Here is a 27,026-nt window from a genome sequence, read left to right on the forward strand (position 1 = left end):
TTTAAAAATGCCTCAGAGATGGATTTTACTTCTCTTTTTTTTTCTTTTTTTAATCCATGACTATAATTACCTCCGCCAAGGAGGTTCTGTTTTTGCCAGCGTTGGTTTGTCTGTCTGTCTGTGTGCAAGATAACTCAAAAAGTTATGGATGGATTTGGATGAAAATTTCAGGAAATGTTGATACTGGCACAAGGAACAAATGATTAGATTTTGGTGGTGATCGGGGGTGGGAGGGGCTCTTGTAGTCTTATAAATGTTCCTCTTGTTGCCTAATTCCAATACGACCGTTCATTCTGAGGTCACGTTGTAAAATGTCTGATCAGATCCATAATCACACGTGTTTAATTCTGTTCAACCACGTTACTGTTACAGAAGAATCAAATAAGACGAATGAGTCTGAGCTGATGGTGTGAAGGAAACGACAGCAGCTCCAATCACAACAGCTTTTCCTTTTTACACTTTTTGCTCTACAAGTGCTTTTCTAGAAAACACAGCGCAGACCTCCGCCAAGGCAGATCTGTTTCTTGACCAAAAATATGTAAGTATGACAAACTGCAGCAGTCAATTCTGTACAGATTTTGTGTGATACCTAAGACACACACACACACACACACACACACACACACACGCGCGTGCACATGCACACACACACACACACACACACACACACAGAGTCCACTTCCCTTTTTTAAGATCGATGATTATCTGTCAAATCATCATCATCTTACATTTTACAGCTGTAGACATGTGTCCCAACACTTTTGTCCATATAGTTTATAAACATCAATATTTATATCATATTACTTATAGTTTAGATCATTTATGGTTTATTTTTTTTCAACTTAACTGAACAAATTCAACTACTGAGTCAACTTTAATGTTAAAAACATTGGAAAAATCTACTTTTGCTCATATTAAAGTCACTGATTTCAGTCATTTTGCTTTTTTTGCTGTAATATTTGATCCATAGGTGAAGTTAAATGATAACTTAATCACTTTACAAGTTTTACACATGGTTTCTATATATTTATTTAATTTATTATGAGACGTTTAGACCATTTATATACAGTAAATCTTGAGAAGAATGAGATATTAGTAGAAACTGTGGCAATAAAATGACAAAGGCTGTTATTTAATAGAATTACATTTCATAAAAAACAGATTAAAATGCACTGAAATAGTTTATAACATCTGTTTTTGTGAAATATTTAGAAAATATTAGTGCATTTCTGACAAAAATGTAAAAATCTTCAGTCTAATTTTCTGTAGGATTAAATATTTAAGTTACATTATGTTGTTTTCCTTCACTCTTCTGTTTTTGCATACGACACATCCAGTATTTTCAGATATAAAATGTGTGTATTTATAACCATACTTTATTTGTGTAATTATAGACATCATTTTCCCATTAAAGTTACCACTGTTGTTATGTTCTAATTTAAAATGAAGCTTCATGATGTTTGATGATGACCAGGAAACCTTTTAGTGCAGAACTGGTTGGTTTTATTTACCTTTGATAAAAAAGCCTTGAACTTGTACAATAATGCGATCTGCACAATAAATAGGCTTTGAGCGTCTCTCCTCGTGTCCAGAGTCTGTTTCAGACAAAGTTTAGATGCGTGTCTTTGTCCACGCCGTAGTCGGCTTTGTGTTCTTCAAACAGGATGCTGAGCTCGTCCATGTAGCGCTGGTGGACGGCGTCCAGCTCCGCCCCCGTCGGCTTCGGGTTCTTCTCCAAACGGATGGGTCGACCCACTGAGGACGAGTCCCAACAAACATGACCACAGTCAGACACTTAACCATCAGCTGGATGTGTTTGTTTAAAACAGGATGCCAGAAGGTTTCATAACTGCCCCCCAGTGATTACAGTTAGAAATCTGACAGCAGGTTCAATTTTAACAGTCTTCTATTATATGGACAAAAGTATGTGGACATGTTGAGTTCAGGTGTTTCTTTTCTAACAGGGGTCTGGGATACAAAACAATAATAACAAATGTCAAAATACAGTTTTATACTGGAATAAATATCATGACATTGGTTAGTTTGGTTTAAATTACACTGGTCAACAACAAATGTATTGTTTCAGTTTTTTGAGCTGATTTAGGATCATTTTGGTGCTGAATCCAAAAATCACATTCATTTTGCTCAATCAGGTCAACTTTCTGAACTATGCTACATATTGGCTTTTGAACATTTTTGCTTACATTTATGGGCATTTTCACATCATATGATACAAAATTCTTTCATATTTCTTGCAATAAACGAGTTCTGAAGATTTTACTTTTGCCAATTTAGTATTAATGTTTTTTTTAATATTACAGGTGAATGAAATGGCTTCGACTAGAAGATCTTGTAAAAATAAGCCTGACGTATTCTGCTACACCTGCGGTGAATACACCATTGTACCTAACAGGAATCAAGTCACAAGTTTCATAAAGTGTGCTTACCAATCTTATTTTGGTATTAATTATTATATTTTGTGAGAAGATCAAATTTTTCCAAATCAAATGAGCAAAAAAACCTGACCTGATTGAGAAAAACAGATGTCATTTTTGGATTTAGCGGTGCAAAATGGTCCTAATTCAGTTGAAAAAACCTAGACAACTTGCAAAAAAATTTTTTTTGTAACCCAGTGTTATCTTTGTTTCCAGAATGCCTCAGATGGACAGATCCTGCTCTTCTCATTCTGCATTAGCTTGAGTGTGGTTCAGTTCTGTCTGAGAGATAATTTCCCTCAACATTATCAAAACTGAGAAAAAGACTGAACTCATACGCACGGTGCTGAGGGGAATAAAGTGTTTTGTTAACATAAAATGAACAAGAACAGAAATAACAAAAAACTAGAGGGGGGAAAATAATGGCAGAGTCCAGAATGACAGGATTTGGTGGTTGATAGAATAAAGTCCTGGTGCATCTGTGACGGGCTGTGGTGATCTGAGAAGCAACGGTAGCAGCAGTAGCAATGACCTGGCACTGCACCTGCTTCGTTCTGCTCCTAATGCAGATCTGCTCCAGGTGCGGTGCCAGCAGGTGAAGATGATAACGAGTCTGAGGGAGGGGTCTGTGGCAACGCAGGAGTGCACCATGACAAGCCCTGATTTTGGTTTTGTTTTATCCACGACTATGATTTTAAAGGTTCTGCTTTAAACTTCAAGGAAATATTGATGTTTTTATCTCAAATCATCATGAACAGGACATCTTACAGCTGAAGACATGATGTGCCCCAATATTTGTGTCCATTAGAGCTGCACAATATATCGTTTGAATGTGTGTGCAGTAGTCACATCGCAGGTCCTGCAATGTAGGAGTAAAATGAACTCAACGTGTTCTCATTTAATTTTAACGGTACCTGACACACACAGTGCACAGTGATCCATCAACCACAAACATTCTTAATCAGTTTGGAGTGAGTCGCTGGTAACAACATTGAAAAATAAGCAACAAAAATCACCAAAAACGAAGACTTGGCGCCAAAAAGAAAAGCAACTTCAGTTATCTGGAATTATTTCAGCTACAAGAAGGATGATATTGAAACACGAGTTCTGTGTCGACAGTGTCTTAAACCTGTTGCCACAACGAGAGGAAACAACTAATTTCTTTGACCATTTACGTTGGCACCACACAGCTATTATATCCTCCTGAGTAGTTTTTCATATCGCTATATATATATATATATATATATATATATATATATATATCTCGCAGGGTTAACAAAAATTGCAATGTCAGTTTTTTTCAATATCGTGCAGCCCTAATGTCCGTATAGTTTATAAACATCAAGATTTCCTTAAAGTTTAAAAGGAGATTTTTCTTCCTCAGTGAGATGTGAAGGAAGTAGATGGTTAGTTGTGGTAGAAAAGTATTATTTACAGTCAGAGTACGAAAAATATTTTAGAAATTTAGAGGTAGAACATTTAAAATCATAGTCATGGATTTAAAAAAATAACAATGTAAAGAGAAATTAAGTAAAAACCATCTCTGAGATAACAATTTAAACCAAACTAACCAATGCAATGATATTTATCCCAATATAAAACTATATTATGACATTTATTGTTTCGTATCTCAGACCCCTGTTGGAAAAGAAACACCTGAATTCAACGTGTCCACATACTTTAGTCCATATAGTGTAGTCGTTCACACTTTTCCCCTTTTGCAGAAAAACAAATAAATCAGCCTAAACCTTCATCACATATCAGACAAGTTGCCCGACTGGCCTCTAATCTAATATTTGTGTGTTCTTATAAAGGCTTTATCTGACTTTATGTCCTCTTTATCTGCCTGGAACTTTCACCTCCAATAAACCAATGATAGACGTTTGTGCCAAAACAAGAAAAGCAGAACTCACCCACTGTACTGATGGGTTTTCTGTAAGGCATGAGGCCGAAGGAGTACTGGAAAATACCACGGGCATGGAACAGGGGCAGCGAGATACCCATGATGCTTTGCAGACGCTCCTGGATCCATCGGAGCCAGGTCCCTCTCTGGTTTTCCACTTGATCAAACACTTCGTTTTCTCCAAATGAGAAGACGGGCACCAGATGAGCCCTGAGAAGACCAGAGAAGTTTAGTTTAGCACGTAATAGAATTCACCCAAGTAAACATAAGTATCATCAGCATAATGCCCTTACAGTACATAAGTAAAAGTAGTCACTGAGCATTGAAACAGTCTCTGTATCTGATGTTTTTGGTGTCATTTTCTGCTGGTGAAGTTCAAATAGACTGAAACATTTACTGATATAAACTGTTCTATACCTGTTGATCCACTAATACTATCAATACATATAAATAATTGGTGTAAAATACAGTTATTCATCATTTCATGGTCATTAGATATGACCCATTTGGACGTTCAGAGGCTCAGAAGTTGCCATGGAAACACAGTCATCTTCTGCAACATTGATTCACCAGTAAAACGCATGGACTTCAATGACAGTAGATGGACACACTTGGTTTATATACAGGAAATAACATAAAATGAACAAAAATGGAAAAAAGATCATAAAACTAGAAGCACTCGGAGAGCGCAGACCTCCGCCAAGGCAGATCAGCGGCCCCACCCCTGATCACCACCAAAATTTAAACATTTGTTCCTTGTGCCAGTATCAACATTTCCTGAAATTTTCATCCAAGTTGGTCCATAACTTTTTGAGTTACCTTGCACACAGTCAGACAAACAAACAGACAGACAGACAAACCAACGGTGACAAAAACATAACCTCCTTGGCAGAGGTAAAAATATGTAAAAATTGACTAAACTGAAGTAAAAAAGAATAAAATAAGCTACAAAATTAACAAAAACAGCTAAAGTGATCAATAAAATGAACAAAAATGAATATAAAATCAACAAAATAATAAATAACATGAACAAAATGAGCCACAAACTGAACAAAATTGAAGAAAAACAACAAACCTTTTAAGTAAAAAAAAAAAAAAAGTAAATCATGTAAAATGGATAAATGAAGAAAAATAAACAAAATAAGGTTGTAGACACTTGGTTTAGGTTCAGTTAATGACAGATTTGTCTGAAAAAGTCACTTTCTCTTCAGTTTCCTCTGTTTCTGATATAATAACCTTTGACTTTACTGCGAGCTTTTATGAACATCTACATGATCAGTGAATTAAATATAAGAAAATACATGATTTTTAATGACAAATACAAAATGTAGAGGATAGTATTTTAATAAATTATGGTCAATCATAAAGGAAAAGGTTAAATATGGAGGAAAAATTCCTTTGGAAGTCACTACAAAAAACAATCTATGTCTTTACATGTTCAGGTTGAGTTTATGACACTATAAACTGTCAATATTTGCATCATTTTCTGTAAAATCATTAAATGTTTGTAGCGTTACCGTCCCTTAAGAACCATTTATTTCTAAACAGTCAACTCATGCTTGTTTTCAGCTTTGTGATACATTTACATCTGATTAAAAAAGAGCTTTTAAGAGTTAATTTAATGTTTTAATACTGTTAACACTGATAAATATAGGGGAGTAAAATGTGTGATATCTGTAATATGTGACATGTAGTGAATAGAAGAATAAAGTGAAATAAAATGCAAACACTTGAGTAAATCGTGCTTGAGTTCCACTCCACCGTTTTAGATCTTTTTTAAATCGATCTCATAAGAGGTCGTGTTTTCCCAGGAAAGTGCATGTGAGACGCCTGAATAAAGCTCTGTTTTCAGACGATGTGACTGATGATGAATGAATGAATGAACTCAATCTTAGACCAGTCATAAGAGTTTGGATTTAACAGATGAATTTCCCATCAGCCCCGGGGCCGGCACTCTCACCCGTGTTCCATGGCCATCTTGATGAAGCCTTTCTTCTTGGCCAACATTACGTTGTAGGTCCCGGGGTGGGCGTCGAGGGCCTCCGGGGCCCCGCCCACCGCGATGACCACGGCCTGACCCGCGGGTCGGTGGCGGAGGGGGAAACTGGCGCTGTCTTTGTCTGAAGGAATCAGCCCTAGAACCGAAACAAATAGAAAATAACACTGTTTAACTGATTCAAACCTTTATGTTCATCAGCAAAATCTGTTTCAGTTTATTAAAAACAAAAAATTTGTTTTAATCTGCAACATGAACTCATTATCCATCCATATCATTATACAAGTATTCTTAATTTGGTATTTTATGCATCTTAGATCATATCTGGGTTATAATATAGATATAATTTTTGAAAAGTGATACGTTTTTCTGCTGAGTAAGTTTTATTGTCTTATTTGTTTCTTATTTGGTGACATTTGCTATGTAATTCTCTGCATAAAAAAATCCAAAACCACTAAATCTGACCCATAATATCACAGATTTAAGACAAAAAAATGATCAAAATGTGTTTTATTCCATCCATTGATCATTGTTGAGGAAGGACTAAAGCCTGACCTGCATCCAATGACTATCACTAATTAATCTGTCAATCATTTTCTCATTGAATCTATCAGTTGTTTGGTTTACAAATTGTTAAAAGTCAGATGAGATCCTTAAATTTTCTCCACGATCCAAAGATATTCAGATTATTCCACACATATTAGTGAAGAAAACTGAAAATAACAAGAGTTCACAAACAGTAAATAAATTAAATAATCATTTCCTTTGTTGTGGTCAGGAAAACAGGTCTTAGATCATATTTTGTGTTACAATAATGACATCAATTTTTGTCTAAAATCAGAAAAAAATGTCTATTTTTCTGCTTATGTTTTATTGCATTGTTTATTTCTTATTTAGTGACATTTACTATGTAATTCTCTGCATAAACAATCCAAAACCACTAAATTTGACCCATAATGTCACAGATTTAAGACAGAAAAATGATCAAAATGTGTTTTATTCCATTAAGTCATCGTTGAGGGGGGACTAAAGACGACCTACCACCCAAAGGTATTCAGATGATTCCACACATGTTAGTGAAGAAAACTGAAAATACTCAGCGTTCAGAGGCTGAACTAATGACATTTCATAACTAATAGATAAATTTAATTCTTTTCTTTTTTTGTTTTAATCAGTAAACAGGTGCATTTGCAGGTAAAACCATGGTTATTATCGTTAACGAAAACTAACGAAATGACAAAAACTACAATTGTAAAAACATTTTTGTTAACTGAAATAAATAAAAACTATCATTGAAAGAATAAAAATGATAACTAACTGAAACTGTATTGTGTGTTTACAAAACTAACTAAAACTAATAAAAATTATGGATAAAATTCCCTTTGCTTTTGTTTTTGTCAATGTCGGATTGATACGAAAGCGATTTATTTCGCTCTAGCAATTTTAGCTAGCGGCACCATACGACACTTTATGGTCCGTCACTTGTGTTCACTTGTGGTTTCCAGTCGTCTTCTGGTCCCCACTCTACCTGGAAACATGGAGACTAAAGTTGGGAGAAAACAGCAGAGTCCTGTCTTGGATTTATTTGAAAACGACGACAAAGAAGAAGAGAAAAGAGGCGACAAAACTAAAATTAATACTAAAACTAAACTAAAACTAAGCATTTAGAAAAAAATTAAAACTAATAAAAACTAGCAAACCTGCTCTAAAAACAAATTAAAACAAACTGAATTAGAGAAAAAAAAGTCAAAACTAAATAAAACTAAACTATCATGAAAAATCCAAAGCTATTAGAACCTTGGTTAAAACTGGACCCAAACCCAGTGAAAGGCTTAAATGTTGTAGTTCTAGTCTTTTCCGTGTTATGTCCGTGTGGATGGATGCGGTTCAGACCTGCACACATGATGTAGTCCCTGAAGAACGGTGCCCTGAACCACAGCGGCAGCATCAGCAGGTAACTGGTCAAACCGGGGAACAGGTCCCTGAAGCCACTGGAGTAGGTGCAGAAGTTGGTGAAGGCTCCGGCCACCAGGACGCCGTGAGGATGGAAACCCAGGACGTAGTTGTGTTTGGGGTCCAGGTCTGCGGTTTTCACCAACTGGATGGAAACCACAACAGAAAAGTGGAATCAGGTCTGAACCACAACATGTGGACCTCAGATGGACCGGTCCGAACCAGAACATGTGGACCTCAGATGGACCAGTCTGAACCAGAACATGTGGAGCTCAGATGGACCGGTCTGAACCAGAACATGTGGAGCTCAGATGGACCGGTCTAAGCCAGAACATGCGGACCTCAGATGGACCAGTCTGAACCAGAACATGTGGAGCTCAGATGGACCGGTCCGAACCAGAACATGTGGACCTCAGATGGACCAGTCTGAACCAGAACATGTGGAGCTCAGATGGACCGGTCTAAGCCAGAACATGTGGACCTCAGACGGACCGGTCCGAACCAGAACATGTGATAAAAGTTTCTTCCTCTTAATGATTGTAAATCTTTCTCTTGTAAATTGTGATTTTTCTTGGTCATCGGTGAAGCATCAGGTCACTGTTCAACCTTCGTTTTGACAAAAGTTATAAGAAAAACTAACTGAAATCCAAGGTGAAGTCAGAGGTAGGTTTAATTTAACCCATAAAGACCCAGTGGTACTTTTGTGGCAGTTCACATATGAATATTTCTCTCTATTTAACTTTTCTTAAGTGATTTATCACCATTTATTATAATCTTATCCTCTTTATTTTGTGGTTTTTTTTGAGTAAAAATCATGTATTTTTCTATATTTAATTCATGATCATGTAGATGTTCATTAAAGCTCAGATTAAAGTTAAGGGTTATTATATCAAAAACAGAGAAAACTGAAGAAAAAGTTACTTTTTCAGTCAAATATATCATTAACCGAGCATAAAAACAAGCATCTCCATCCACTGTCACTGATCAAACTCCATGGGTTTCACTGATGAATTAATGTTTCAGAAGATGATGGTGATGATTTATCGTCATTTATTCTAATATTATCCTCTGTATTTTGCATTTTTCATTAAAATCAAGTGTTTTCCTATATTTAATTCACTGATCATGTAGATGTTCATTAAAGCTCACAATAAATTCAAAGGTTATTATATAAAAACAGAGAAAACTCAAGAAAAAGTGACTTTTTTAGTAAATAATAATAATAATAATAATAATAATAATAATAATAATAATGGATTAGATTTATATAGCGTTTTTCTATGGATGCATACTCAAAGCACGTACAGAGGATCTATTACTCATTCGCTCTCACATTCTCCCTCTGGTGGTGGTAAACTACATCTGTATCCACAGCTGTCCTGGGGCAGACTAACAGAAGCATGGCTGACAATCTGCACCTACGGCCCCTCCCACCACCACCAAACATTCACACACATTCATACACCACTGTGAGTAGCAGCATATATATATATATATATATATATATACAAAAGTGAACAAAACAAATAGAAAATTAACAAAATAAGTTTGTAGATGTTTGGTTTTTTATGCTCAGTTGATTTATTTATTTATATATATATATATATATATATATATATACATAAATAAATAAATCAACTGAGCATAAAAAACCAAACATCTACAAACTTATTTTGTTAATTTTCTATTTGTTTTGTTCACTTTTATTCATTTTAATTATTATTTAATGTTTTTGTTCATTCTGTTTTATCTTTTTTTATATATAATTTTTTTCTTCAATTTTGCTCGGTTTGTGGCTTATTTAGTTTGTTCATTTTATTGATCACTTTGGCTGTTTTTGTTCATTTTGTTGCTTATTTTATTCTTCTCCCATTTCATTTTAGTATTTTTTTTCTTACTTCTATCACGTTATTTATTATTTTGGAAATTTTAATAAATTTTTGTTCATTTTATTCATTATATAACATATATATAAACCCAGTGTGCCCATCCACTGTCATTGATCCAACTCCATTGGTTTTACTGGTGAATCAACGTTGTAGAAGATCATAGCATTTCCATGGTAACTACGGAGCCTCTGAACATCCAAATGGGTCATATCTGATGACCATAAAAAGATGAAAAACTGTATTTTACACCAATTATTTACACGTGTTGATAGGATTAGTGGATCAACAGGTATTAAATAGTTTAGATGAGTGGACGGTATTGTTTGCCAGTATGTGTTTGGGTCTTTGTGGGTTAATTTGGTTTTAAAATGCCTTTCAAATCATTTAATATTAGGGAAAACACAGAAATAAACTGTTGCTATGAGGGGGTAAACCCTGCAGACTGTCTGACTGAAAACCGCTGACTGTTGCGTTGCTGATTCTGGCCGAAGCCCAAACATGTGCCTTCATATTTTCCAGTTTCAACAGCGTCCATGACCTCTGAACCCTCACTCTTCACTCTCATGCCCAGATTCTGCAAATTGACCCAAAAAACCTCCTACTGTAGGACTGAACCCACTGATCTGCAAACCTAAATATGTGTAATCTTCACTTTTTGTACTTCTGCCCAGTCACAAACAACCAAACATGCTCTGATCGAACACAGGCCTCATGTTCAGCACAAAATGACACATCAAACAATGAAGCATTTGAATAAAGCTGCAAATCCAGCCCAGCTCTGCAGGACTGAGTGTACAGCGCAGAGGAAAATGTACTTCAGGCCTCAGGTCATGGTTTCTATGAGTCTGGATGAAACAGAAAAACGGCTTTTTTTTTAACTTAAAACTTCATTTTCTGACAAAGTAGGAAGTTTAGATTTGTGGTTCCAGTGTCCTTTAAAAAGTTTAGAAGCAAAACATCAGAGTCAGATGATGTAAAGTAACAGTGGAGAGAATGAAAAGTAACTGAAACTCCCAAACACAATCAGTCTTTAAGCATCTTAAATGGTCTGTACATCTGCTGTAGTTTTACCAAATTCTTGGTCATGAATATCAATAATAATCATTAGGGCTGTGTATTGGCAAGAATGTAGCGATACGATACAAATCACAATACTAAGATCACAATACGATATATCACGATATATCATGATACTGTTAAAAAGGCAATTTTTTGTTTCTTTCTTGTTTTTAAATGATTATTTCCTGGAAGAATTGAATTACACCAGAAATCTGCACAAATACTAAAGACATTTTTATTTGATCAGAACAGAATCTAATGCTATATCACAAAAAGTTCTTTTAATTCAAACTTAAATTCTGTTTAACAGACATTACATTTTAAGATCCTGTTCAAATGTTCATATTCTATTAGTTCAGAACTAACATCAGAACAGTATTTTTGTGCAATCCCAACAAAGGAACTAACATTATTAAACAAGAAAAGCACTTGGAAAGCACAGACCTCCGCCAAGGCAGATCACTGCCCCCCCCCCCCCTTATCACCACCAAAATTTTATCATTTCTTCCTTGTGCCAGTATCAACATTTCCTGAAAATTTAATGAAAATCTGTCCATAACTTTTTGAGTTATCCTGCTAACAAACACGCAAACAAACACAAAAAGCAAAGTGATCACAATACCTCCTGGTAATAAAAGAGTGTTAATAATAAATAAAACACTAGAAGCACTCGGAGAGCGCAGACCTCCGCCAAGGCTGATCAGTGCCCCCCCCCCGTGGGCCCTCCCACCCCTGATCACCACCAAAATTTAATCATTTCTTCCTTATCCCATTTCCAACAAACCCTGAAAATTTCATCAAAATCTGTCCATAACTTTTTGAGTTATGTTGCACACTAACGGACAGACAAACAAACAGACAAACAAACCCTGGCAAAAACATAACCTCCTTGGCGGAGGTAATAAACAAAAAGAAAAACTAAAAAACTAAAATGAACATCCACAATATCTGCAATTGAATAAATATCTAAAAAATATCGATACAGTACTCATTTAATATCGATACAGTATACAGTATTGTGAAATGAAATCTCATGATATACTGCAGATCCGATATTTTCTTACACCCCTAATAATGCTAAACATTGATGTGAAAGTGAATGTATTTTATTGAAAAATGTAGTATCATCATACACAAACTCACGGAAAAAAATAATGGAACCCAAACAGCAGCTAAAACATCTGAAAATGCGGGGAAAAAGCAGAGATCCACCGTTTATTATTCTGGACTCATCAGACCACATGACCATTAAAATATTGACAGATTACAGCGTCATGAACACGAAAAGACCTACAACTGTTTTTGTGGCGACTTCTGAAGGAATTTGTCTTCACATTTAACTTTTTCTAACTGATTTATCACCATTTATTATAAAATCACCCTCTGTATTTTTTATTTGTCATTAAAAATCTGATATTTCATGTATTTAATTCACTGATCATGTAGATGTTCATTAAAGCTCACCATAAATTCAAAGGTTATTATATTAGAAACAAGAGAAAACTGAAGAAAAAGTGACTTTTTCAGCAAAAATATTATCATATATTTATTATTATTATTTTATTTATTTTTTGTTTGTTTTTCTACATGTTTGTTGTTGTTCTTCAATATTGCTCAGTTTGTAGCTTATTTTGTCCATGTTACTTATTTTGTTGATTTAATCATCTTTGTTCATTTTATTTATTACTTTGGCTGTTTGTTCATTTTGTAGCATATTACATTTTTTTCCCCTTCATTTTACTCATTTTTTGCATATTGTTTTACAGTATTTATTCACTTTTGTTCATTTCATTTATTATCTATTATATCTTAACCCACAGTGTCCATCCACTGTCATTAACTCAACTCCATGGGTTTTACTGGTGAATTGATGTTGTAGAAGATGACGGTGTTTCCATGGTAACTACGGAGCCTCTGAACGTCCAAATGAAAGATGACAAACTGAATTTACACCAATTATTTACATGTATTGAGAGGAATAGTGGATCAACATGTATTAAACATTTTTTGTCATGTTTTGTGATCAATCGGTGTTGGTCCAGATTTTTCCGGTCAGTGCATCATCACTATCATTAGCTGAACCACATTAACCCTTCCAGTGCTTCTTCTACCAAACACGTGTTTGGCATCCACAGTGTCGGACCTCTCCAACCTTCACATCGCTCTAAAAGTCACCATGAACTCTGTCGGTGTTGACTCACAATAACATCAGAGTAGTTGTGTGTTTTTGTCACTTTTGCTGCAGAAACAAAGACCTGAACTTCAACTGTGATTGTCGCTGTTTCGCAGAAGCTAAAGCTCGTAAACAGCGGTGACATTCCTCCGTCGTGGGTGGAATCGCGGGTCTTGACTGTAAATGTCCAGATAACGTATCTCACCTGGGTTGGTTTGTTTACTTCACCTCCAGTGAACAGAGATGAGATACCGGGGGGTGGGGCATGGGGGGTAGGGTCACCAAAGGTCAGCGTGGGGGGGAAACAGCGGCGGCTTGTTTTGCAGCGACTGTTGTGCCCTCGTTTAAAAACAAAACAAACCTCCTGGATTTGCCGTCTGATCCTATTTAGATCAGTGTTTCAAGGCCACGGTGATCTGAGGGTCACATTCACACCCACAAACATAGGACCAATGTCCCTGAATCTGACCAGAGTGTTTTAGGAAGAATCAATACCAGCTGAATTTGTGAGGTTGTCAGGTTCTGTCTCTATGTTAGAGTCCTGTGGTCTGGATGCAGGAGATCAAACTCCCAAAAGAAGTGGGTGGAACTGTCACTGGAGGAGAACTCGACTCATTCAATCATCATATATGACTTCTATCAGTGATCAGTAGGAACTATACTGATATCTGTAACCATTTACATGTTATGAACTATTAAAATATGGACCATTATAAGTAAAGGCAAATTTGTAATATTTCAAAAATTCATAAAAAAAATTTAAAAATCTAAATTTCTGAAAACTATGAATCATCTTTGTAGACACTGTCACAAGGAAGGTAAGTGAAAAAATTGTTTTAAATGAGTCCGACCAGTAGTTTTGGAGAAGAAGATTGTTGAAATCTACACATTGGTGACCTTGAGTTTGACCCTTCAAGGTCACTCAAGGTCAAAAGTCATGGACCCAAATCAAAGTCCATATATGACTTCTATCAGTGCTCAATAGTAACTATACTGATATCTGTAACCATTTCCATGTTATAAACCATCAAAATATGGGCTATTATAAGTAAAGGCAGTATTTTTTACAATTTAAAAAATTCATCAAAAATGCAAAAATCCAGACTCTCACTACAAGGTTCCTCAACTAAGTTTTTTAATAAATAGCAATCTTTTTTAGATTACCTTCAATCTTTACGAACACTGCCTTCAGACTGATCTCTCACACCTCCACCCTACTCTGTTTTGTTATTGTTTGGGTTTTTTGTCGTAATTCATTCTGTCTACCAATTATTGTCACATTTAATTCATCTATGTAATGTCTAATATTTTAAAGTAGGCACAGGTATCTACAAGCTATGACTTTTTCTTTTTTTCTTTTAATTCTTTTTATTTATTTATTATTATTTTCTTCTATTTCCGTTAGCTCAGTTAATATTCTTGTACATCACAGACTTGTTACTGCTTGTATTTATTTGATTTTCTACTGCTCAAAGACTATGTTCTAATGTTCTCATTCCTGCTGTTGCCCCTCCTCAGAGGCCTTTGGGGTTGGTTTGGGCATGGGGGAAAATGATATAAAAGGCAATGTATAATGAATGCACTGTAATTCTGTTACTTTGTATGTACTGTTACATTGCTCAAGAAAAAAAAAAAAAAAAAAGCAAAAATCCAAATTTTTCAAAATTATAAACAAACTTGGTAGACATTGTCCCAAGGAAGATACATAAAAAAATGACATGAATCTGACCAGTAGTTTCATTGGAGAAGATGTTTCAAGAAATTGCTAATGAAACGACATCGTAACGGTAGGAGGTAATATTTTGAGAAAAAAATTAAATTTTTAGATTCAAGTCTGAAATTTAGAAAAAAAAATACTGAAAAAACAATGCTAAGTTTTTTTTCCTTGAAATATTCCACCCACATGAAAACATGTTGACATGTGGAATAATATTTAAGAAAAACATTTAAAGAAAAACTCCAAATTTTATTAGAGTCAGAAATTTAGGGGACAAAATATAGATCTTGTCAGGTTCAAGACCCCATTCAGGACTCAATCTGGACTCGGCTCAGGACTTGGTTGAGGACTCATTCTGGACACGGTTCTATACTCGTTTCAGGACTTGGTTCAGGACTCTTTCAGGATTCAGTTCAGGACCCAATTCAGGGCTCTTTCTGGACTTGTTTCAGGTTGTTGTGGAGTCGGGGTCAGTGTCCTGTGTTTCAGCCTCACTGTTTGTTCTGTGCGCCCCCCCCGGTTCTGAACTCATTCAGGACTCCTTCAGGACTCTGATCAGAACTCGGTTGTGGACTCAGTGTTGTACTTGGATCAGGACTGTTTCAGGACCCAGTTCAGGACCTGGTTCAGGTCCCAGTTCCTGTTTTTGTAGGGTCGGGGTCAGTGCCCTGTTTTTCGACCTCTCTGTTTGTCCTGGGACCCCTCCCCTCCTTAGGGCGCCTCCCCCTCAGAGTAAACCATTCCACTTCTATTAATGTTTATAAACAGACCATCCACCATCGACCAATCAGGAGCCTCCTGTTCACCCTACACAGGCGCCTCCACCAAGCCCCCCGGGCTTGTTTTGAACAGACTTTAAGGCATTGAATCATGGGAAATTTGAGTTTTTAGTAACATTCACGTAAACTTCCACCACTGTTCCATATGAGGCGTCTTCTACATAAACTGGTCTTTGTTTTAAAGGGAACATTTAATGAGTTTCATTAAGTGAAACAGGTCAACAGATGATTTTGGTATTTATAAATATGTTTATTCTGTTTATTTATGTTTATCAAATCTAAAATATTCACAAATTACATGAAAGGAAATAAAAATGAAAAAAGACTAAAAGAAGTTTTAAGAAAACAGACACATTTCAGTTCATTTTGAGTCAGATTTAACCAGTAAAAATACACTAAAATGATCTTAAATATGTGTTTTTGTTATTGTAATTTTCTATATTTTCTAATTTTAAGGCCCTTTATTGTCTGTCAGTGTCCAGACTTATTCAAGACAAGTACATTTATTCACTCCACTGGCAGATTTCCAGCTTTAATACAAGACAATTTGGTTATTTTCAATAATATTTGACTTTTAAGACTCGTTTCCAACGTGATTTATAATCATTTATGACAATATTATGTTCTGAATTTTGCATTCTCAGAGTAAATCAAGTATTTTGCTGTATTTATTTCACTAACCATGTAGATGTTCATGAAAGAAAAAAAGGAAAAATGAAATTTACCTGAATTATTAACATCTATTGATCAGATTAGAGTTCAAACAGTTATTAAACATTGTATATCAGTAGATTATGTTTAGGTCTTGAACTAAAAGAATAAATGGAATCATCAAAGTAAATGTGTTAAAAGGAAAAGGTGTTATTGGAGCTGCTGTCGTTTCCTTCACACCATCAGGTCAGACTCATTCATCTTATTTGATTCTTCTGTAACAGTAACGTGGTTGAACAGAATTAAACACGTGTGATTATGGATCTGATCAGACGTTTTACAGCGTGACCTCAGAATGAACGGTTGTATTGGAATTAGGCAACAAGAGGAACATTTCTAAGAAAAAAACTTTATAATTTACAATTTACAGTTCCGTTTTATATCCTCCTCCGGCATCATAATTCAGCTTAACTGACTATAATTTACTGTCGTAACTGGAGGAAGAGGTAATATTTTGAGGAAAAAAATGCAATTTTTACATTTGAGTATTATATTTAAAAGAAAAAATGCTGATAAAATAATCAGAACTAGAAGCACTCGGAGAGCGCAGACCTCCGCCAAGGCTGATCAGTGGGCCCCCCCGCCCCCGAATACCACCAAAATTTAATCATTTCTTCATTATCCCATTTCCAACAAACCCTGAAAATTTCATCCAAATCTGTCCATAACTTTTTGAGTTATGTTGCACACTAATGGACAGACAAACAGACAAACAAACAAACAAACCCTGGCAAAAACATAACCTCCTTGGCGGAGGTAACAATGGAAAAAACTGTAACTTGAATCTTGACAAGTTTTGTCCCTGAAATATTCCAACCTCATGGAAACGTGGAATATTTAGGAAGAAAAAAGTAAAAATTTCTTTAGATTAGAGTCAGAAATTAGAGGAAAAAACTGAGATTTATCAGGTTCAGGATCTGGTTCAGGATTCATTTCAGGACTCTTTTAGGACCTGGTTCAGGACTCTGCTCTGTACTTGATTCATGATTCATTTCGGGACTCTTTCTGGACTAGGTTCAAGACTCATTTCAGGACTCTGGACCCAGTTCTGCACTCGATTCAGGACTCATTTCCGGACTCTTTCTGGATCCACTTCAGGATCCAGTTCAGGACTTGATTCTGTACTTGGTTCAGGACTCAGTTCAAGACCCAGTTCATGACCCGGTTCAAGACTCCTTTCAGGGCTCTTTCAGGACCTGGTTCAGGACTCTATTCAGGACTCATTCAGGACCCGGTTCAGGACTCATTCAGGACCCGGTTCAGGACTCATTCAGGACCTGGTTCAGGACCTGGTTCAGGACTCCATTCAGGACTCATTCAGGACCCAGTTCAGGACTCATTCAGGACCCGGTTCAGGACTCATTCAGGACCTGGTTCAGGACTCCATTCAGGACTCATTCAGGACCCAGTTCAGGGCTCATTCAGGACCTGGTTCAGGACTCAATTCAGGACCTGGTTCAGGACACTTCTTTAAATCAATCCCATTTGTGCTTCCTTTCTTCTGTGAATCCACTGTTTTCTTCTTTCTTTAATTTTCTGCTCTACAGACTTCAGTGACCTCCATCACCTCTGCTTTCATTCTTTTCTACAGGTGGATGTTTCTGTTCTATTTGAGAACAATTCATCTGCAGGTTCCAGGTACATCTACTGTCCTGTCTTGTCTTCCTACATTTCTTGACTTTTCGAGATACATGCTTTTTCCTCTCATCTCCAAACCCATGGAGGGAACGTGGTCTGCTGAGGTTCCATGGAGGGACGTGGTTGAACGTGGTCTGCTGAGGTTCGATGGGAGCTGCTGATGCTGGATTAGAGACGGTGGGAACTGAAGGACACTGCTCCCCTTTAAACTCACATTGACTCTTTGTCTGTGACTTAACGTGGCGTAGAGTCAGATGATGCTGTGAATGACTCCCAAGTAAAGTCAAGGAAACTGCGTCGCGTCTTCAGGGTAAATTTGTTCAAAGGGGAAAATGTTTGAACAATTTTAGAGGGTTTTTTTTGTAGTTCCTGGAAATGGCATAACTATATTTTATTATTATTCTGTTCATCATGAATCAGAATTTAACCCTAAAAATATTTTCGTGGTGACTTCTAAATGATTTTTTTCTCAAGATTTAACCTTTCTTTAGTAATTTATCACCATTTATAATAATATCCTCTGTATTTTGCATTTTTCAGTGAAAATCAGGCATTTCCATGTCCAGTGTTTATGCATTTGTTTATGCATTTGGCAGATGCTTTTTTCCAAAGCGACTTACAGGGGAAAACCAATTAAATCACTCAAACAATCAAATTTATTTATATAGCGCCAGATCACAAAAAAGTTATCTCATGACACTTTATATATGGAGTTGGTCAAAACCAGACTCTAAGCCAATTTACAGAAACCCAACAGAATCCTCAGTGTAAGAATATTGTCGTACACTGATTTAATTTGATTCCAAGATAAAAAAAACAAAGTATACTGAGACTCATTTTACCCTTAAATACTATTTTTTTTAAGCAACTTTCATAGGATTTTTCCTACATTCAGTCTTTCCCATGTGATTTATCACCATTTATTATGATATTATCCTCTGTGTTTTGCATTTTTCCAGTGAAAATCATGTATTTTCTTATATTTAATTCACTGATCATGCAGATGTTCATAAAGGCTCAGAGTAAATTCAAAGGTTATTATATCAAAACTGATGAAAAATGGACTTTTTCAGCAAAAATATATCTTTAACTGAACACAAAAACAAGCATCTCCATCCACTGTCATTTATTAAACTCCATGGGTTTTACTGGTGAATCAATGTTTCGATTTTTTATCCATTTTGTTTATTTTCTCCATATTATTTATGGTTTTGTAGATATTCTTACTCATTTTCATTCATTTTATTTATTATCTTATTTGTTTTTGTTTGTTGGATGTCTTATTAATTTTTTTTTTTTCCAATTTCATTCAGTTTGTAGCTTATTTTTTTGATGTTACTTATTGTTTGGTTGGTTTATTATTCATTTTTGTTCATTTATTTTACATTTTGGCACTTTTTGTTCATTTTGTTGCTTATTTTATTCTTTTTTTTAAATACATTTTATGCTTATTTTACTTATTATTTTGTCTTTTTTGTTCATTTTATTTCTTACTTAACATACATAAATAATATACTTAAAATCCATGTCACAATCTTTCCTCTTTGTTTTTCACTTTGTCTGATTCCTATTTAAAGTATAGTCCATTACTGAGTATTTACACTGTGATAATTATTAACTTTAATGTGTTTGACATGACTTGTCGCTGTTACTGGACTGATATTATTCCTGTACCAGTCTTCCCCTGACTTTTATTCATTTATGATCCCACTTTTACAGCATCTCCATCTGTTCCTGTCTGGACGGTTGTTGTCTTAACCCAGATGTTTTCATGCATGTGTTTTATTTGATAATAAACAAATCAGGAAGTGCATCTAAAAAAGTACAGTCTGTCTTAAAACGCAGGATTTGACTGTTTATTCTCCGGGATGAAGTGAGATACAGTCCTGTTTAGTAAAGTTCTAATGTCCACACATATACATTTTCAGTCTTATTCTTGTAGAAATTCCTCCCGGAGGTGTCAAACTCATTTTAGTTCAGGGGCCACATCCTCCCAATATGATCTGAAGTGAAGTCAAACTAGTAAAATAATAACTAAATAATATATATATACAATGTCAACTCCAAACTTTTCTCTGTTTTAAAGTGAAAAAACTTAAATTACACTATGAAAATCTTTACGTCTACAAACTATCGTTTTAAAATGTGAATAACTTGAAAGACATGGAAAAAAAATGACATTTTTTAAGAAAAATAAGTGCAATTTTAACAATGTTATGTCTCAATTTATCATTTACACATGTGCATTAGAACTTACAAATCTCAGTGGGTCTACAAATACATAAAACATTTAATAATAGACAGAACATTGGTCAAATTGTATTTATTATATTTATTTTAATTAACTAATTCATTTTTAAATGTATATTTTTTTTGCTTATGTCATTTTTGTTGGTTTGAAAACCCATGGGAATAAAACATGGGGAAGAACTGTGAATTGATGTTGCCTGTATAGAACATTGTTTTTACTTTTAAAAAATAAATGAATAAAATAAATTACACTTATTTTTCATGTTGTTCATATTTGTTCAGTTTATTCCCATTTTTTTGTTAAGGGATAATTTGTAAATGTAAACACTGTCATGTAGTTTTACATTTTTTACACTGAAACATAGAAAAAAATTTGGAGTTGTCATTATTTATAGATTATTATGATAGTATGTTACTGGTCTGATCCACTTGAGATCACATTGGGCTGAATGTGGAACCTGAACTAAAATGATGGTTAATATCTTTAGTGTAATTTTTGCATTTCATAAGCATCTCACAGCCAACCAGTTTTGGCCCACGGGTCGTATGTTTAACAGCAAATCAACCAAGAAAAATTACAAATATGTGCAGAAATGTCCCGAGGGGCTCTGTAAGGGTTCTGTTTATATACATCCGTGGCCCACATGGTGTTGTTGTGTTGTCGATGCTCTCTGTCTTATCAGCTCGGTTCAAAGTGTAAGTGTTGTTCAGGGCCCAGATTTAGACCCACGTCACTTCACTGCACATGTCCACAACAACAATTTTCATTTTCTAATAAAGTTTACCACAGTTTTGTTACAGCATATAACTGTAACACACTACAATGAACACTGCTGGTGTAAAAAAATATGTGTTTTCGTGATCATAAGTCAGGAATTTAACCAACCTCAAGGCAATGTAATTCTCATTCATGACCACAAGATGGACACAGCGAGCTAAAACAGGAGGAATGATCTATTGCAACGACTGGAAATAATCTGAATAAAACTAACCTAAACTGAAATGTTAATAAATAATCTTTACTTTCTCTCCATCTGTGAATACTGTGCATGTATGCAGATGTAACTGTGTCACATGCACTTGGTTTTCTCCTTTTTCTGAGCAGATGTGTGTAATTTTTTTCACAGTTGATAAGGTCAGAGTCAAAACCACGACTGTAACTAGTGGAAATAAAAAGCTCCCGTGATCTGCAGCATGATTTACCGAGCAACTAAAGCAGGGTGTCAAACATGTGGCCCATGGACCAAAACTGTGCCGCCAAAGGTTCCAGTGCGGCCCATGAGATTAACTGGCAAAATACAAAAATTACACAGAAGATATTAAGAGTTAAAGGTATCAGTTCAGGGTTCACATACAGACCAATGTCATCTAAAGCAAAATAATAACAACATAATAACTTATAAATAATGACGACTACAGACTTTTTCCTTGGTTTAATGTGAAAAAAATAACATTACACTATGAAAATATTTATCCTTTAATGAAAAAATATGAGCCACCTGAAATCTCTTAAGAAAATTGTGATTTTACCAATATTATTCCTGTTACTAAATGTTCTGTGTATTTGTAGATCCACCATGATCTGTAATGTGTGTTCATAATAAGCTGAGTCATAATGACATGATGAAAATTTTAACAATATTCTTCCTGTTACCAAATGTTCCTGTAACATTGTATGTAATGCACATGTATCAATGATAAGTTGAGGCATAATATTAACATTATACTCATTTTTCAGGTTATTCACATCTTTTTTGTGATAGGATAGTTTGTAAATTTAAGTATTTTCATAATTTAGTGGGGCTTTGCACTAAAACAAACAGGAAAAATTTGGAGTTGTCATTATTTATAGGTTATTATGTTATTATTTTACTGGTCCGAAATATTTGAGATCAAATTGGGCTGAATATGGAACCTGAATTAAAATGATTTTGACATCCCTGAACTAGAGGGAACAGGAGCAGAAAATGTGAGCTGCAAGATTTACACAAGATGCTCTGTTAAATCCCAATACAAATACTTGAAAATAAATTTAAAAAATGCAAATTAATATGAAAAGCATCAGACGAAGAAGGATTTGGATTTAGACGGAGGATGTGTGTGTCCATGGAAAATGTTAAATGGGATGTTTAGTGTCATTACACCTCTGGTTTAATGAGCACAAGAATAAAGTCTGTATTTAGAATCAAAGCATGATATAACCGTCTGAATCAAGTGTTTATGTTAGAGGAGGACTTTTTCAGTCTTGAATGCTTTCATTTCAACACTGAAGAGTACAAATATGACGTAAAAGACAAACGATTATGTAAGAAATATAATTGAACGTGTGGTCCTGAGGAGACAGAACATTTATCTTTAGGTATTTCTGGAACCGCTGAGTTTAATCATAGTCTAGAAGAGTGGGATTACTGTTCCTAACTGGATTTAATATCATGCAATTTTCCCTCTTCAGTTCAATAACCTGTGAATTTACTCTGAGCTTTTATGAACATCAGTGAATTAAATATAGGAAAATATATGACTTTCACTGAAAAATGCAAAATAAACCCAAATATGTAAAAAAAAAAGTGACTAAAATGAAGAAAAAAAAAGAGTAAAATAAACTACAAAATTAACAAAAACAGCCAAAGTGATCAATAAAATTAACAAAAATGAATATAAAATCAACAAAATAATAAATAACATGAACAAAACAAGCCACAAACTGAACAAAATATAAGAAAAACAACAAACATGTAGAAAAATAAACTAAGTAAATCAAGTACATAAAATAAGTAAGTAAATAAGTAAAATATTACAATAAATGATGATAAATCACAAATATAAAAAACAGTTGTGGTTGTTCAAGGGTTAAAGTCTTATTTTACACTATTCAACCCATTCAGTACAGACATTAATACCTGAATGATCATATTTAAAACAGATTTATGGTTTAGTGAAATCATAACTGGATTAATCAGCGTCTCTGTCTTCATGAGCTCATTTCCTGTCTTCAGTGTTTTTCTAAAGCTACGTCAGAAACATTATCCATCAGATTTACATTGAAAATTTAACAAACATTTAGTTCAAGTCAGTAGGAACCATCAGAGTCAGTTTTTCTGTATATATAACAGTTTAACCTAAGTATAAAAGGTGTTTAGTTTGTACCTTCTTCTCTCTACATTTATCTGGTGAGCCTCCACCACTAGGGGGAGCAGTTCTCTCAAACAGATGTGATATAATCCTGATTAACCTGATACAGGTGTGGATAATGTGGAAGGAGAAACCTGATTTTGACTGTCTTGGTTTAGTGGTTTCTAAACCTGCATTTCTCAAACCTTTTCTGGATTTTTTCCCCCCAATTTTTTATTGGATCAAATGCCAAAATAAAATACTTAGTTTTTTTTTCCCTGTTGTATTATAGGAATTACTCTTTTTTTACAAACCTGCACCTGAAAATGTGGTACATCTCTTGACTTCTACAATCTCCTAAATGAAAATGCAAGGATTATTTTATATATTCATATTTAATATATTATGGCTTCACTCCAGACATCTGATGATACAGAGGTAATGAACAAAAATGTTAAATTTCAACACCAGACTCTCAGTAGTGAAATAACTAATAACATACTGTGTTTCTTGAACAAATTTATTATTTTGACAGTGAAACAAGTAAAATAGTTGTGTCATTCATGTATGTCGACTTTTGATTTTGTTGGTGACTGTTGTGTTTTGTACATTACTAATCAGTTTTACCTGTAATTCAATATCCAGTTAATTAAGCAGCAAAAAACAAAGATCTAAATATTAGTGCATATTAATATTTTTGTAAGATTGGGTCTAAGACAGATGCTCATTTTCTCTTTTTAGTCCTGAAATGACAGTTTGGTCTCAACAAATCAACTACAGAATCACTGTAACTTCTAATTGGATTTATTAATTGAAATATGTAAACTTGTATTGCAGAGGATTCACTGCTTCATATGCATTTTAATTGGTTTATTCTTAACAGTCTTTGGAGCTATGGACAAAAATGACATTTATGAAGAAAAACTGACACAAAAGATGGACAGAGGTCACATGTTTCAGAGCCAATGAGTCACACAGTATTGATGAAAGCATCCAGTGTAAGAATAATGTCATACACTGATTTAATTTGATCTCAAGATAAAAAAGAAAAAGTATACCGAGCTCCTTTTACCCATAAATACTATTTTATGAACAACTTTCAAAAGGATTTTCTCTACAACTAACCTTTCCTATGTGATTTATCACCATTTACTATTATATTATCCACTGTATTCTGCATTTTTCTGTGAAAGTCATGTATTTTCCTATATTTAATGCACTGATCATGTAGATGTTCATAAAAGCTCAGTGTAAATTCAAAGGTTATTAGGCTCTATATCAAAATAGAGAAAACTGAAGAGAAAGTGACTTTTTCCACTAAATATATCAACTAAACATAAACCCAGTGTGTCCATCCACTGTCACTGATCCAACTCCATGGGTTTTACTGGTGAATCAATGTTGTAGATGATGACAGTGCTAAAACAACTATAATTTTACATAGTTTTTACCCTCACATCTGTGCACAAAACCAGGAGAAGCAACAACAGATTAAAACCTGAAGATGACAACTGTCAGACCTGGAAAGAGTAACTCTGTTAGTGTTGATTTATTACATTTTGATTGGTTTTAACCCATAAAGACCCACTGCTACTTTGGTTTGGTTTCTGGTTGGATTTTCTTCTCTACTCAACCCTTCCTATGTGATTTATCACTGATTATTACAATATTATTTGCTGCATTTTGCATTTTTTCCAGAGAAAATCAGGTATTTTCCTATATTTAATTCACTGATCATGTAGAAGTTCATTAAAGCGCAGATTAAAGTTGAATATTATTATATCAGAAACAGAGAAAACTGAAGAAAATATGACTTTTTCAGCAAAGATAGTCCATATTCGGACATAGTAGGTGACAAAAATATACCTTAACCCTTAAAGACCCACAACTGATTTTTATAGTGACTTCTAAATAATTTTTCTCCACACCTCATTTGTCCTCAGTGATTCATCACTACTTATTTTCAGAGAAAATCAGGTATTTTCCTGTATTTAATTCACTGATCATGTAGATGTCCCTAAAAGCTCAGAGTAAAGGTTATTATATTAAAAACAGAGCAAATTGAATAAAAAGTGACTTTTTCAGCAAATCTATCATTAAATGAACATAAACTAAGTGTCTCCACCCCGTCATTGATCCAACTCCATGGGTTTTACTGGTGAATCAATGTTGCAGAAGATGACAGTGTTTCCACGGTAACTACAGAGCCTCTGAACGTCCAAATGGGTCATATCCGATGACCGTGAAAAGATGACAAATTGGATTTTACACCAATTATTTACATGGACTGATAGGATTAGTGGAAGTTATTGAACATTAGTCTGATTTTAGGTGCTTGAGGGTTAAACATTTTTCAGTGTTTTTTTTTTTTTCTCCCTGTTCCTTCCCAGACTCTCATTTCTTTTTTTATCCCACTGAAACTACAGCTGAATCTAATTTTTCCCTTCATGTATGTACATTGTGTGAGGTAAATGACGACAGACACCAGCAGGTCATCGTCCATCACTGTCCCATTTGCTTCCAAGGACAGAGATAAGCTCCTGTGTTCATTATGCAGCTCCAGATCTGAGATTAGATTAAATTAACTGTCTGGTGGGACGTTCCGATCTCCTTCTTTGACCTCCACGGTTCAGTCCTGACATGAGGTGCACATTGTACGGTATATCGATACAAATGCAGATCCCCCGTGTCAGCGTCTCACCTTAATAGGGAAGTAGTCTCGCATGTAGTCCCACACTTTGATACCACACAGGAAGGGCACCCTGCGGCCGCCACGTGAGGGCGTGTCGTAGTCCAGGAACCACCAGATGGCGTACGACACGCTGATGATCCAGTAACGGGTGAACAGCAGGTAGAAGAACAGGAAGATGCATGTGGGCGCTACAGGAGGAAACAGGGTCATGAATATGGAAGCAGTTTGTGAGAGGATGGATTCTGCATGAGCATCGGCAGCGTTCAGAGGGTCAGCGTTAAAAATAAGAGGAGATTTAAAGGGTTAAACAATAGGACGACATGGTGCTCCTGCAGTTTACTGATTATTCTCATGTTTCTGTTTGTGCTGTTATTTTGTGAAGCATCTTTTTAACTTTTACAGTTTTGCTACAGGTAATATTTATATTTCAGTGCATGCACTGAAAATCCTGACATGTGTACTAATACTTCTGTTCACCTTTGATATTGCTGTTTGATGAGAATTTGTTCTTAATGACAGTCAATTAAAAATAATACAAATCTAGTATCAGTGAGGATTTGGAAAAACATTGGGATATGAACTATTAAGGACATGTTCTGTGCTTTATTTTGGTCATTTAATAAGAAAAGACATACCAAGTAAGGATATATATTTGATTAAAATCATCTTGGTAGTGTCTAAAAAAGCCATCAGACGAAAATGGTGTCAAGACAAACCTCC

The 27,026-nt window shown here is 34.9% G+C and overlaps 1 protein-coding gene across 1 annotated transcript in view; it reads right to left on the reverse strand.

Moving 5' to 3' along the window:
• Nucleotides 1-803: 803 nt before the first annotated feature.
• mogat2 (monoacylglycerol O-acyltransferase 2) overlaps nucleotides 804-27,026 on the reverse strand; it is a 29,108-nt gene continuing 2,885 nt past the window's right edge. Inside the window, exons 2-6 of the mRNA XM_030154431.1 lie at nucleotides 26,316-26,494; nucleotides 8,228-8,432; nucleotides 6,299-6,473; nucleotides 4,349-4,548; nucleotides 804-1,755 (exon numbers count right to left, since the gene is read on the reverse strand). Coding sequence (XP_030010291.1) covers nucleotides 1,601-1,755; nucleotides 4,349-4,548; nucleotides 6,299-6,473; nucleotides 8,228-8,432; nucleotides 26,316-26,494 — 914 coding nt within the window. The 3' untranslated portion in view covers nucleotides 804-1,600. The remainder of the gene's footprint in view (nucleotides 1,756-4,348; nucleotides 4,549-6,298; nucleotides 6,474-8,227; nucleotides 8,433-26,315; nucleotides 26,495-27,026) is intronic.

Source organism: Sphaeramia orbicularis, chromosome 14, assembly GCF_902148855.1.
Source record: "Sphaeramia orbicularis chromosome 14, fSphaOr1.1, whole genome shotgun sequence".
Taxonomy (NCBI): Eukaryota; Metazoa; Chordata; class Actinopteri; order Kurtiformes; family Apogonidae; genus Sphaeramia; species Sphaeramia orbicularis.